This window comes from Opisthorchis viverrini (genome assembly GCF_000715545.1).
Source record: "Opisthorchis viverrini unplaced genomic scaffold opera_v5_5, whole genome shotgun sequence".
Taxonomy (NCBI): domain Eukaryota; kingdom Metazoa; phylum Platyhelminthes; class Trematoda; order Opisthorchiida; family Opisthorchiidae; genus Opisthorchis; species Opisthorchis viverrini.
The window spans coordinates 4,742,278-4,755,731 of record NW_008751661.1 but is presented as its reverse complement, the minus strand read 5'-3'; the positions used below and the strand labels follow the sequence as shown (position 1 = coordinate 4,755,731).

General features: G+C 41.5%; 1 protein-coding gene across 1 annotated transcript in view; it reads left to right on the top strand.

The window, feature by feature from the left end:
* Window positions 1–12,598, top strand: part of T265_00575 (hypothetical protein) — a gene marked incomplete at both ends in the record, with an annotated part of 75,250 nt that extends 62,652 nt beyond the window's left edge. Inside the window, 4 exons of the mRNA XM_009164379.1 lie at window positions 510–672; window positions 2,557–2,961; window positions 6,473–6,811; window positions 11,403–12,598. Of these exons, the coding sequence (XP_009162643.1) occupies window positions 510–672; window positions 2,557–2,961; window positions 6,473–6,811; window positions 11,403–12,458 (1,963 nt within the window). The remainder of the gene's footprint in view (window positions 1–509; window positions 673–2,556; window positions 2,962–6,472; window positions 6,812–11,402) is intronic.
* Window positions 12,599–13,454: the final 856 nt, after the last annotated feature.

The following is a 13,454-nucleotide window of genomic DNA, read 5'->3' as shown; positions in this document are numbered from 1 at the left end:
TTTTTATGCCATTTTAGAATATTATATTATGTAACCCATGATCTGAGGCCTCGTCTTCCAGAAAGGTTGTGGATCTGATAATACGAGATTCTTATTTCGTGATTAAACAGAACACGTGATTCTGGATGTGCTTGCTGGTGTAACTAGCTGCTAACTCACCGATAAAATCTGATAACAGATGAGGCACCAACCCATGGCTTGCTGCGTAGCATACTTTCTCCGACTACTGACAACTAAGCTCATAAATCATCTTGACAGCTCAGAAGCAGTATGGCTGTTTGACGAAAAACAAGACCGGTGGGCTTGTATGGATTGTTAGGTTGTCTGTTGATCATTTGTACACCTTATTGCACTGGTGACCGCCCAACCTATAGGTATGTTTGTAAAGCCTTGCCAAAAACGGAAGACAGATTGGTTCTGCCTGCATAGACTTACCATATTCACGTTAACCGACAGATTCATAACATTTTCCGAAAACATTCATTCTCACTGGCAATTTCCGTTCACAGCTATGGGGACATGGTACCAGAAACCATCGTGGGCAAAATAGTCGGCGGAATGTGCTCACTATCTGGCGTGCTTGTCATAGCTCTCCCGGTTCCGGTTATCGTGTCCAACTTCTCGCGCATCTACAATCAGAGTCAACGGTCTGACAAACGACAGGCCCAGAAAGTAGGTTTTCCAGAAATTCGTTCAGGCAATCTCCGAATAATCCTCCATATGTGAATTTACAGCAATGTATGGCTTTATTTGCAGTTTACACAGGCCATAAAATTTTTTTCGGAACAAATTTAATCAAAAAGCTAGGCATTTCGAAGTGACTACTAACAAATATATTGGAAGTAACGTTCTGTAAATCAGCTGCATTGTATAAACATCCATGGCCAGGAATTACAATGGATGCTGTAATAAAATATCCACATCTTTTTACATCAGATTTCAGCTGATGAGAAAGCTCAAGTAGTGGTTGATGCCTCGATAAACAGCACACTCCGGTCTAATCGGGCCACACGGAGCAACAGCCAATAATATGAATCCAAGAATTTGTGATATGTACGTGTCATTTTGATGACATTTTAGGTGTGAACTGAAAATGACCATCTCTCCAGTGCCGCTTAAATCCTGCTATGGAAACAGAGCAGGATGATACAGTTGCACTCCTGGGCTTTCCAATGACAACCGCGTTAACCACACCGTCCTCCGTTACGAACTACATGAACGCAGCTATCAAGCGAATCTGCCACTAGAAATTGTTGACTGAGGAAAAAGTTGTTCCTCACGTTATCGCAATATTTCACAAAATCCACTCCAATCGACCATTTCGAATCGACCTGCGGATTCAGGCGCGGAAAGCGCTTGTGTACTGAAACCAAACTTTACATCCCAAAATTACTCCAGATGCTAAGAATGGATGTAAAATATCTGTGGTCGCCTGACACATTTTTGGATGCTGTTTATGGCAGCATCTCTGCAACTCTCAAAATAATCGTCATGCCATTTCAAGGACCCAAGCTTCGCACCGCGAAAGCTTTAACGGCGAAACGCCCTAAACATACACCATGTGCATCAGTGCAAATTGTGACTAAACTCTCACCAGCATAACAGATACACTGTTTCATCCTTTTTGTTACATCACGGTTCTGTTTATTAGTGCTTCACATTTTGCTTTTACTGCAGTCAGTTTTCAACTGTATGTCTATTCCCGATTCATTTTAACTTGATCATCCTTATTGTGGATTAATTGATTTCATATCACACGACCATATGAAGATCTGTGAGCCCATTCTGCTGTCTACTCGTTATAAACATCATCAAAGAAGTAACTGGCGGTCCTCGATCGGGATTTCCCCGATCAACCTGACTATGACCTTTCTAACCAGGACCTAATCACTTTTCACTACTTATTTATAGATTGTTCTGAGCTTAATTATTTCGCGTTTTCTAGGAAAACACAGAAACCACGTGTGGGCTTCAACGACCTAGATACACATTTATGGTTACTTTTCAGTATTTGCGCCCACCCATTTTAGTGCCTGTCTGTTTTGAAGCTAGTCCATGGGCAACGGGTCTTTATGGTAAGACTAATGTATATCGAGGGAGCCACATGCTTGTCACAGGAGTGTGTTTTGGCCAATATGCATGGTGGATTGTTTCAATAGTCTGATGCAAAAGGGAGCTGAACAAACTGACACACATACGCACGAAAACCAAGTCAGACCAACTTATTTTGTACGGATGGAAGAATGTTTCGAATTGCAGACAATTTGTTCAATAGGTTCTTTAGTTGCCACTTCGAAAACATTAAAACCGATGACGATTACGAGAACTAAAGTGTTTATTCTCTTTTCTTATATTAGACGTGACTCCCAGCCTCAATAAGGCTGTTAATACCAATCGATTATAACCGGAATTCCCCATGTATTATTAACGAGAACTCTATTATTCAAAATTAACTGCTAAACCATTTTTATGATACCAATCCAAATTATTTTATCTAATTTGGACAAAGTACGTTTTGATTTGTAAAATAATCCTTGTTTCAAAACTCTGTTGTAGAGAGCTCGGCAAGCAAGGATTCGCCTAGCGCAAATGATGGCAGCCGTTAGCGCGGGCGAGGAAAAATCAGAGGACAGTGAAAATGAAGGAGGGCTTTATGGAACAGCCGAGTTTCAAAACGATAAAGAAGCCATGGTTGCTCGCGGAACTAAAAAGTCAAGCAGCTTTGGTGAGGTACAAGCGCTCGTTCAGACAGAGCAAATCGGATGGGACTATCCGTTAATAGATGCGGACTCCGAGCAGTTCCTTAACACTACTCAGTGGCGACCAGGGCGTGAAAGAAGCAACATGTGGACCGGGGAGGTCTCCGTTACCGTTCCCAAAGTTCCAAATACTGATGACAAACCGGGAATCAAGACGCAGCCGAAAACGGCAGGGTCTGTGAAGTCCAAACAGCAGCAAAAGGTGTGCTTCAATTAATCATTGAGTAAACATATCTCACATATTCTGGTAGTGTTTGTGGCTGAAAAAAAGAAGCAAGGAAAACATACAAAAAATGAAAAAAAAATAAAATGTAGTGTACGGTCACGATCTGCACGCTTTGCCAATACCAACGGTTTTCCGATTTTCAAAATGACCCGGCTTTAGCCTATGGAAAAAAGATTTGAATTATTTGATTCACCTATTCAAGGATGAATACAATATGTTGTGGGCACTGTTTCATTCAAAGAAGGCATCGATCAACCAATTAATTTAACCCTAACGGTACGGTTTTAAAGGCTCCACATGCTCCTGTTATGATGAGGCGCATGACAGTACGGATTCCTATACAAATTACGTGCAACATGAGTAAGCGATAGTTATCAGTTGCATTTTGAAAATCGCTCGATTGATGTGTTTTGAGTTTCATTTTGTGCTTGCTTCCCAACGTCAACAACTAGCACGTAGAATGTCGAAGATTAATGCACGGCGCCCACTGGTCGGAGAGACAGACATCATCGAACTTCGTGAGCTCAAATAATCCAAAAACAAATTTTCGTCAATTGAGTTTTTAATATGCTACCGTTCAGCTGTTAACTGCTAGCTTTACTTAATGAGACGACGAACTAAAGTGAACTGCGCTTTGGTTTGTACGTCGAAGCATGTTCGGATTCAAAAAGTCCGACATACTTAAACCACTAAGTGAAATGAACTGCAAGTTAATGCATCAAAAGGCATCAAAAGGATTTGAGTGTCCAAGTTCTTGGAAATCCACCATGACCTCGTGAATGATTCCCACTAAGCGTTGATGAGAATTTCTTTGTGCAGAAGAATTCATGTGCCAGCTTTGTGGGCTTATGATGCTTCGTTTCTCAGCATGGACCACATTTGAGGAACAAATACTAAAGACAGAAGCATGAGATACGTTAGCTGATACATGTCACCTACCTACCTACACATCAGCCTACTTGTCTACCTACTACTCATCTACAAGCCAGTTTGTTCTGCATACCAAGGATTCACGTATACTTCTGGGGCCTTCTGAGAAACTGCTTGTTTGTTGTTTAAAGCCTGGACGCTTGGGCGATCCGGCTTTGGCAAAGAGAACCAATACCAACGGTTTTCCGATTTTCAAAATGACCCGGCTTTAGCCTATGGAAAAAAGATTTGAATTATTTGATTCACCTATTCAAGGATGATAACGGGAATACAATATGTTGTGGGCACTGTTTCATTCAAAGAAGGCATCGATCAACCAATTAATTTGACCCTAACGGTACGGTTTTAAAGGCTCCACATGCTCCTGTTATGATGAGGCGCATGACAGTACGGATTCCTATACAAATTACGTGCAACATGAGTAAGCGATAGTTATCAGTTGCATTTTGAAAATCGCTCGATTGATGTGTTTTGAGTTTCATTTTGTGCTTGCTTCCCAACGTCAACAACTAGCACGTAGAATGTCGAAGATTAATGCACGGCGCCCACTGGTCGGAGAGACAGACATCATCGAACTTCGTGAGCTCAAATAATCCAAAAACAAATTTTCGTCAATTGAGTTTTTAATATGCTACCGTTCAGCTGTTAACTGCTAGCTTTACTTAATGAGACGACGAACTAAAGTGAACTGCGCTTTGGTTTGTACGTCGAAGCATGTTCGGATTCAAAAAGTCCGACATACTTAAACCACTAAGTGAAATGAACTGCAAGTTAATGCATCAAAAGGCATCAAAAGGATTTGAGTGTCCAAGTTCTTGGAAATCCACCATGACCTCGTGAATGATTCCCACTAAGCGTTGATGAGAATTTCTTTGTGCAGAAGAATTCATGTGCCAGCTTTGTGGGCTTATGATGCTTCGTTTCTCAGCATGGACCACATTTGAGGAACAAATACTAAAGACAGAAGCATGAGATACGTTAGCTGATACATGTCACCTACCTACCTACACATCAGCCTACTTGTCTACCTACTACTCATCTACAAGCCAGTTTGTTCTGCATACCAAGGATTCACGTATACTTCTGGGGCCTTCTGAGAAACTGCTTGTTTGTTGTTTAAAGCCTGGACGCTTGGGCGATCCGGCTTTGGCTTCAACGAACCAACTGTACGTGGTTTTTCCCAGATCGTTTTCCTTCTCAATAACAGTCACTTAATAGAGAAAATGATGCAAACTATTATCACGGGCGGTTAGGAAAACGTCAAATGCGTTTCATTATAATCGATTGGTCCTGATGGACTAAACGAACTGATAGATACCCATCACTACATGCTACCAACATCTTGCCGTTGAAGTCGCACAAATCGGTAGTTGTAAGTTGAAGCAGCTTCTTATTTGACTTTTTTAACTGTTTAACTTAAAACTCGGGTTACCAAAAGCGGAGGCCATTTGTTCCGATGTAACGGTGCACGAATGGACTTGGAAGCTCGTGGTTTCGCATGACTTCCGCTACCAAATTCGGGCAATAGCAATTCTTCAGAAAAAGCATCCTTCACCACAGATGATATCATCGCCTTTGTTTCAGGCACCACTTATTGCGCTAACCAGGGTTATCAACACTTGTCAGCATTTTCCCAAACCATTCATATTAGTTGAGCTGCTTGTTGTCCGTAATCTGCGTCTATGCCTGACCATCTTTATGCGATTTCATAGGCTATGAACAGATAGGCCTTCCGGAACCAACGAACACAGCTTGAAACCGTAAAGTTAACAATAAAATTTTGAAATGAAAATGATGTCCTAAAAACGTAGACTATAGGTTTTGGTAACTGGGACAGAAAGCCATCATCAAGATACTGATGTGCTCTGTTAAAAAGTTACACTAGACTCTCCATACATGAAACGAAAAAAGTAGCTGTTTTAATGCAACCAGGCCAAAAAATGAGTCCTAGAATCAATTTGCATAAGTGTATTAATTACGAAGAATAGGTAATAGGGTAAAGTCAGACAAACAAGCAAAGAGAACAGCTGAGTAACAGTCAAAGGGTAAGATTGGCAAAATAAAGAACGCCATCCGACAGATCGTACTGAACCGTGAAAAGTCACCGAAAACACGTCACAGTAACTATCCGCAATGTTTGAAGATCTTGCACACGTAAGCACCATTCGATTCGTTCCCCTGGATTATTTTTCATTGTACCATTCTGCTACATTCTATTGGTTCGTTTTTATGATGACAATGAAAGTTAACGAAGCAATAACTGGCCGCCGCATGCAGCGTGGCTTTTTTGAAAACCACCAGAACATTTTCTACAGAACCAAGATGACTGAATGTCTTTCACAGAGAATTGTGGTCTGTTTGGCACAAAGCACTATATATATCCAGATGGACATCTCTTGGTCTCAGAATGTGGCTGAGATTCCAATAATACGCAGCATACATAAAACAAAACACTTGCGCAACTACAACAGCTACAAAAACAACGTTGTTTTGCATTTTGTTACGATAATGAGATGACAGAATTCTCTCCCACTATTATTCATTTCTTCGATGATAGAATGACCAGGAAATATTCGGACAACAAGACAGCCTCTTTCCCACAACTCAATTACATCGGACACATTCCTTGGGGAATTTTTCATCCAAACTACTTCAACCAAGGATGATGGGAGAGGCACTCTCGGTGGTCATTCAACCGGCAAGTCAGAGCAGCCCGGGATCGGCAGGATCCATGATAGACTTGAACACGAGTGTTCCTCAGCAGTCACCTGGCAGACAACAACTAAGATTACACAGCAAAACCGTTTCGGAGTCGAGTCATAAAAAGCCATTGACCTATGACGATGTGATGCAATTACAACAACGGCATTTACTTGAGTGTTTGTACATTGTCACGGTAAGTCTATCAGCTTGTGCTGCATTCTGTGTAGGTAGTTTGTGCCTCTGCATGCTTAGGTTTCTGTAGAACCCAGCAGACCATTCAAAAGCCTGGTGGGATCCGACACAAGCACCTAAGCAAAAAGGAATTGAAAATTGGCAACAATAAATAGTAGAATTCGCCTACAAGCAAAACATTTCCACTTACGCTGACAGTGAAAATACACCAGGATATCGTAATAAAATTGTTTCCATTGCCATTATTATCAAGAGTACTAAGGAGGTGACGTTATTCTTGTGTGATATGATAAAAGAAAAACTCTCCTACAACATAGCTGTGTTCATTCCTCTGCACGAGTAACTAAAACTTTCCCTAGCACCTTCAAAACTGAACCTAAATTCTTTAACGGTACATATATACCTCAGTTCCTATCTTGCTACGCTAGGTAACACAACAGAATACAGACGTGGCAACATTGTGACGTGAAAAATCTATTCACTGTGTAGATTACATGATACTGGGTTATTTCGGAATACCTCCGTAACATTTTACTGTTACCCAGGTTTGATTTCCCAATTTTCTGATGACAGTAAAGATGTTTTTCCGCTTGGGTTTTTGAATTAAATTATTCCAAATAGCGACATTCTGCCTGGTCACTCACTTGCCACAGTTTGTTTAGTTTTTATCAGGATCGTGCCAAGTCAAAACATCAACTGAAAGATTTTTTAACAAAAGTGGTCATTTATCCTGTGCAACATTTTCGGTGACGCCACGTTCCCTGGCAGATGACGAAACAAAGGACACAATTAGCTCACCCTATTGTGCGTTGGATTTTGTTTAACTTAGAAAGTCGTGTAACGAATTCATGTTGCTGAGTCCTCGTAAATAAGACTGTGTCCTCTGCTTGTTGAGGTTAGCTTGTTTCTTTAAAATGAAAAGTATCATGGTGTTTCCACTTTCTAGCGAAGAAACTCGCCTTTGAGGAGGAAGCTGTAAGAGGTAGAGCTTGTATACTATATGTAACGTATTCTCAGCTACCTTTCATAGGCTACACGAAGGACCGATCCATTCAACTTCGAAAGCTGATAGTGCGAGTGGCTGCAGATGTTTTCGCATTACAACCCTACCAAGGAAACGAGAACTGGGTGACGTCACTTGAAACTGCACAGTAATCTAGGTTGGAGGGACAGAAGTCTTGTTAGCGTGAACGTTTTGGAGTGCTTCTGACCTTCAATTTATGAGTAAATGTTGTCCGCACTAACGAGGGCGCAGAAGGTCTTCAAATAACTGGACAATAAATGCAATTTACTGGATGTTCGTTTAAGTATCCGTGAGATTATACAAATCACTTTCATCACTATTCCGTTCTTGGACCATGCAAGTACATTGTGAGATCAATATTGTTCGCGTCCAATGGGTGTCTTCTATTTACTGAGCCAGTTAAGTGCCACTCATGATGCTCGCATAAAATGATCTGACATCAACAGGAATAACACAACTTTTTTCTCACAACTGATACCTAATGCTCAAAACTGATGATTGTAAACACCGGTATTTGAAAGGCAATATACGCTGTTGGTAACAAAAAGGAAGTTGATTAGAGTACAGTTTACGGGTTGATTGGCTTCAAGCTATATTAACCAGGTGGCCACTTTCACGGTCATTCAACGAAATATCGGAGGTTAATCAAGATAAATATCATGTGCGTAAAACGCGTTTTAACTGCCATTCGGTACAGGCTGGCTAGTGGTTGGTCTTCTAATAAGTCGTCAGATAGCACTGGTATGAACAACATTGATCCTCTCGTAAAGCAGCATTCTTCTAATAAACACCACTACGGTTTACATTGGTCCCTCAGAGTACATGGCTTACCGTGGTTAAATACCCACCAGGTTGCCAATAAAATGTGCATTAATTAGCAAATCAATACAAGTGCTGCATTGTTTGAGAGAAAACCTCAAAATCATTGAAAATCTCGTGAGAACTTTATTTGTCGTCAGGGTCCCGGAATGTTAGGTGAGCTGGTGAGCTTTGAAGTCAAGTTCTTCGTTCTTGTAAGGTCAAGCCCGCCTATTTATGGAACAACCATTATCCTGTTGGTTTCAGGCTACAAAACAAAGCGGCGAATAAAATGGTGAAAACTATATTTACGCGGATACGGATGATAGAAATTTGGGGAACGTTCTTCCTTGATCCATGCCTATTACATATCGCTAGCAAAGACGGGAGAGTGGCAGACACCAATATAGCCGACACGGAAAAAATCGGAGGGAGCACGTTCGGAAGACGTTACAAAGAAATGGTCGTGGATCAGACGGAAATGTGTCCAAAGCAACAAATGGACGAGTGTTCATGTAGTAATATCAGACATGCGGAGGCCTAACAAACGTGAAATTTAAGTAAAATTTGACTAAATAGACAGAGGAATAAGTGTGTCATACTGTTCCCCAGTTCATAATATTTATAAGACTAAATGTCGCGTAGCATGAAATATGCTATATACCATTGTCTCAGCCACTTGTTTAAATCTGCCCACGCGGTGAAACAGAACTGTGAAACTTTGATTGGCGCGGTCCCCGCAATCAATGACGTTCTCAAAGGACTAGGATTTCCAGGTGCAGTCGAGAAGATTGCCTTTTCTACTTCAGCGATCACTGTGCAAGTAGCGCAATTACTGTGGCTGAATGCTGTCCCAACTGATGCTGAGGACACGAAGTGCGTGGACAAGATACTTTTGTTGGGTACTAATACTTTGTAAGATTGCATGTATCAGTACCCCGGGTTCACCGTAGCTAATCTTGCACAAAGCCCCGGTTACTAAATACTGTGGAACTGAAAAAATATTTTTACTCAACCGGTATTCGAAGTGCCACAGTTCTTCGCCTCATACGTTATCGCTTATTCTGCTACCATAATTATTAGGAACAGGGGCGGGGTTGATAATGTTGTTACTTGTAAACCGAGTCACGTCCGCCACAAGGGGTAGACAGATTGCAACTTCCTTTTGTTCCCTGTATGTAGGAAATGAAGTCGACTTCACCGTTTCGCCCTCACGTCTGCTACTTGTGTGTTAGGCCATCTGACGCACACAGCTGTGCCGGTACTTTTGCTCAACAAAAATCAGACAAAGCTCAAGTTCAATCCAGACTAGTGATAGAATGAACAGATAGGACCAGATTCGCGTTTGATTCGACGAGATTCGATGGAGCATAAATCTGTTAGATCCGTTCGACAGTGAATGTATCGTGAAAAATGTGTTCCAGCTAAAAATTCATTGCTAAAACAGACGAGAGATGATCAGTATACGCACGTAATAAGTCAAATTATCGGTTTGTATTCGCCGGAATTCACGCCTTTGTGTTAGTATCACGTTATGCTGGTTTGACCAACTCACATGCATTTGAACGTTTTCTTTTGATAACCAAGAGAATGGCACTCAAACTCAAGTATAAAAAGGCGAATCCAAATGGTTTTGTCGAACTATAATCTGCTATGAATTGTGTGGATCAGCCGCACTGCTTAATCCCGTAGTTGACCAATAGGCAATTGTGAAAGATCAGTGGGAGAGTTCTTGTGGAATGGAGTAAATGACAGAGGAAATGTTCCCGTACGCGACCTATAATAATGTATAAATGAAGCATCAAATCTTACCTCTGTCATACAACTGATGTGCTTTTGTAGCCAACTAACTTGAGCAAGATCAGTCGGGATTCCATAGTAATATTAGAAGATGAGCAAGACAGTTTGATACATTTCCCAACTCTGAAGTATGGTACATTAACTGCATGCAGTGTTCTTGTACGAGAGCAACTATCACGCCTACATTTTGACAAGACACCTTGCGCAGTGCCTCAGTTGTGAACATATATGGAACAGGCAGGGTTCCTTGCTAAAAATAAAAATTGTCCATGTAATCTTGTAGTTTGTTGCAGATTGCGTGGTTTCCAGCAGTGTTTCTCCAAAAAGCAAACTGCTAGTATCACCAGTTGTGGATATCTTGACGGAAGATGGTCACACAGAGGGACGCTAGTCACCTGAGTGACGCCAGATCTTATAGTTATAGTTGTCGCCGTTTTTCATGTATTCAACGGCAATATAGAGTTCTGATGATGTAAAATGCCTAATTGTAGCCACAAAATTCCTGATTTTGAAATGCATCCAAGCCGAACACCTCGGACTGCCACTTCGTTCTAAGTTTTATCTGGCAATCCTTTCTTTTTCGAGGTAGGTGAGATTTTCTTATAGCTAATCAAACCTATTTCTGCCGGGGAGAGAGTAAATTCATTAGTATATTTCCCAGCTTTTGTACTACTTGTTTTTCAGGCAAGAACACCGAGCGCTCTAGTGCTGACAACAGACAAGCATTCGACGCACGATAAACACTTCTTACACTTGGACTCATTGCATTTATTGCGGAACAAACGAGCAGCCACAGAACCAGCGACAAAACTCACTCGACTATTACGTCTCCGGTCAACTGACCCGCGAAGCAGTGCGGATGAGAGTGGACACTGTAGTGCTGGGAATCAGCAGGATGTACAGCCGCCGTCCTAGCAAATCAGTAAATTCATTAGTATATTTCCCAGCTTTTGTACTACTTGTTTTTCAGGCAAGAACACCGAGCGCTCTAGTGCTGACAACAGACAAGCATTCGACGCACGATAAACACTTCTTACACTTGGACTCATTGCATTTATTGCGGAACAAACGAGCAGCCACAGAACCAGCGACAAAACTCACTCGACTATTACGTCTCCGGTCAACTGACCCGCGAAGCAGTGCGGATGAGAGTGGACACTGTAGTGCTGGGAATCAGCAGGATGTACAGCCGCCGTCCTCTCCAGCAAATCAGCGGCCACGCGCACATAGACACGGTCTTCCACTTCATCGTTTGCTTAGAAAGCGTAATCAGCATTCTGTTGCCTCACCGGTAAAGGATAATTCGTCTCATCAGACTGCCGACGCAGGCCGTCGCTCTGATGCTCATTTTTTAGTCCATCAAGATAAAAAGGGACAATCGAGCGCAATTCAGAATCGTAATTCGTTACCATGTCCAGAATTAGATGGATCTACTTTTCAAACAAAAATGCCCAACACCTCTAGCAACATAAAAAGACGTAGTGACTGTGAGTCAATAGAAATCAAGCCGTTGCTGAGTTCTCCCATGTTATGGCATGACTTCGAAATCAATGAAAAGGACACCATAAACAACAGGTCTATTCCTCCGAGTCCAAGCTGGCCTGGACAGGAGAGCTACATAAAATTACACGAAAAACCCTCTTATTTTAGAACCTTATCCAAAGAACTCCGCTGCAGAGATGATGATGGTAGAGATCGACTGCGAAAGGACAATTCTGCCAATCTGGATGTTCACACAGGGAGAATGAATATGGCTAGTGGCGCTAAGGAACACCAAATTTTAGATATTGATGGTTCTGATGAATGTGCGTCAGCTGTGTCAGGGCCGTTGTATCGTCAGGCGAATAAGAACAACCTATCCACCGTTAGTGGTGGAACCGAAAGATGTCAAAGTTTACCAGTCGAGCTGGAAAACAAACCAAAAGAAGCGAGGTTGTCCAACTTTTCAGGTCAAACACAAACATCCAGTGCGAATGATTCTGGAAAGAAGACAGCTACAGAACGGGGAGAAATGGTGAGATTTTGAATGTTTCATTATTTCATCATGATTATTTGAGGTTGACGTTTTGTTTATCTAACGCTTCAGTTGTTTATTTATTCCCTGTGAGTACTTACAGGGATGTCCAAGCTAGTTTGTGTCCTCCTGGCTATCAGCCTACAACCAGGATGATGATTTTCATCTGTTACATGACGAAACACAGTGCGATCAAAGAGAATACAGAGACTGAACTGTACTCAGGTGGCGAAAAATACCCACTCGAAAATTAAATTAGTGTCAATCTGGGACTCATGTGGATCCCAATAGAAGTCACTGGTGCTACATTTTGTGTAGTTCATCGATGTCCATGCAGCATTCATAGCTTCTTTCTTGCAAGGTTATGTAATGGATAGAGGTTCAAGAGAACCTCTAGCGCCCACGGCATTCGTAGCTTGGACGCAAAGCGTGGTGGAAATTTTTAACGTTGTTTGCAGTTTTGTACAAAGGCCCTTAAATGTCCTACTTACTCACTTCTAGCGCGGAACTTATGTAGCGCGTTTTTGAGGCATATAATAAACGTCAGTTCACGCTGGTGTTTGCTAATATTCCTACACGGCACACTCAATTTTGATGAGTTGGCGTTATAAAATATGAATTTCGCGTGTGTTGATTATAGCAATGGGCAACGTGGCTTTAGTAGCGTCATTTTTAGTAGTTCACTATCTGCATACTTCTCTGGTTTGTTGATACATTTTGATTAGCGTATCGCTGAGCTTAATCAAAGTGATTAGTACAGTGATTATTTACGTTGAGCGGTTTCCTTCAGAATACCCCGGTTGATACAAAGCTTATACATCACACCAAACCTTTGAAATAGTTCGCTAAATTCTAGCATACATTCAACAGTCGCAGTTTAAATTATCATCTCATCTAATTCTAAGCATCATATTTGTCTGTCTACCACGTAGCTGATATTCAGCTAATTGAATTTGTGACCGGACGTATTGGTTAATTTAGTGTGGCTTAGCTAAGGCACACAAGAGA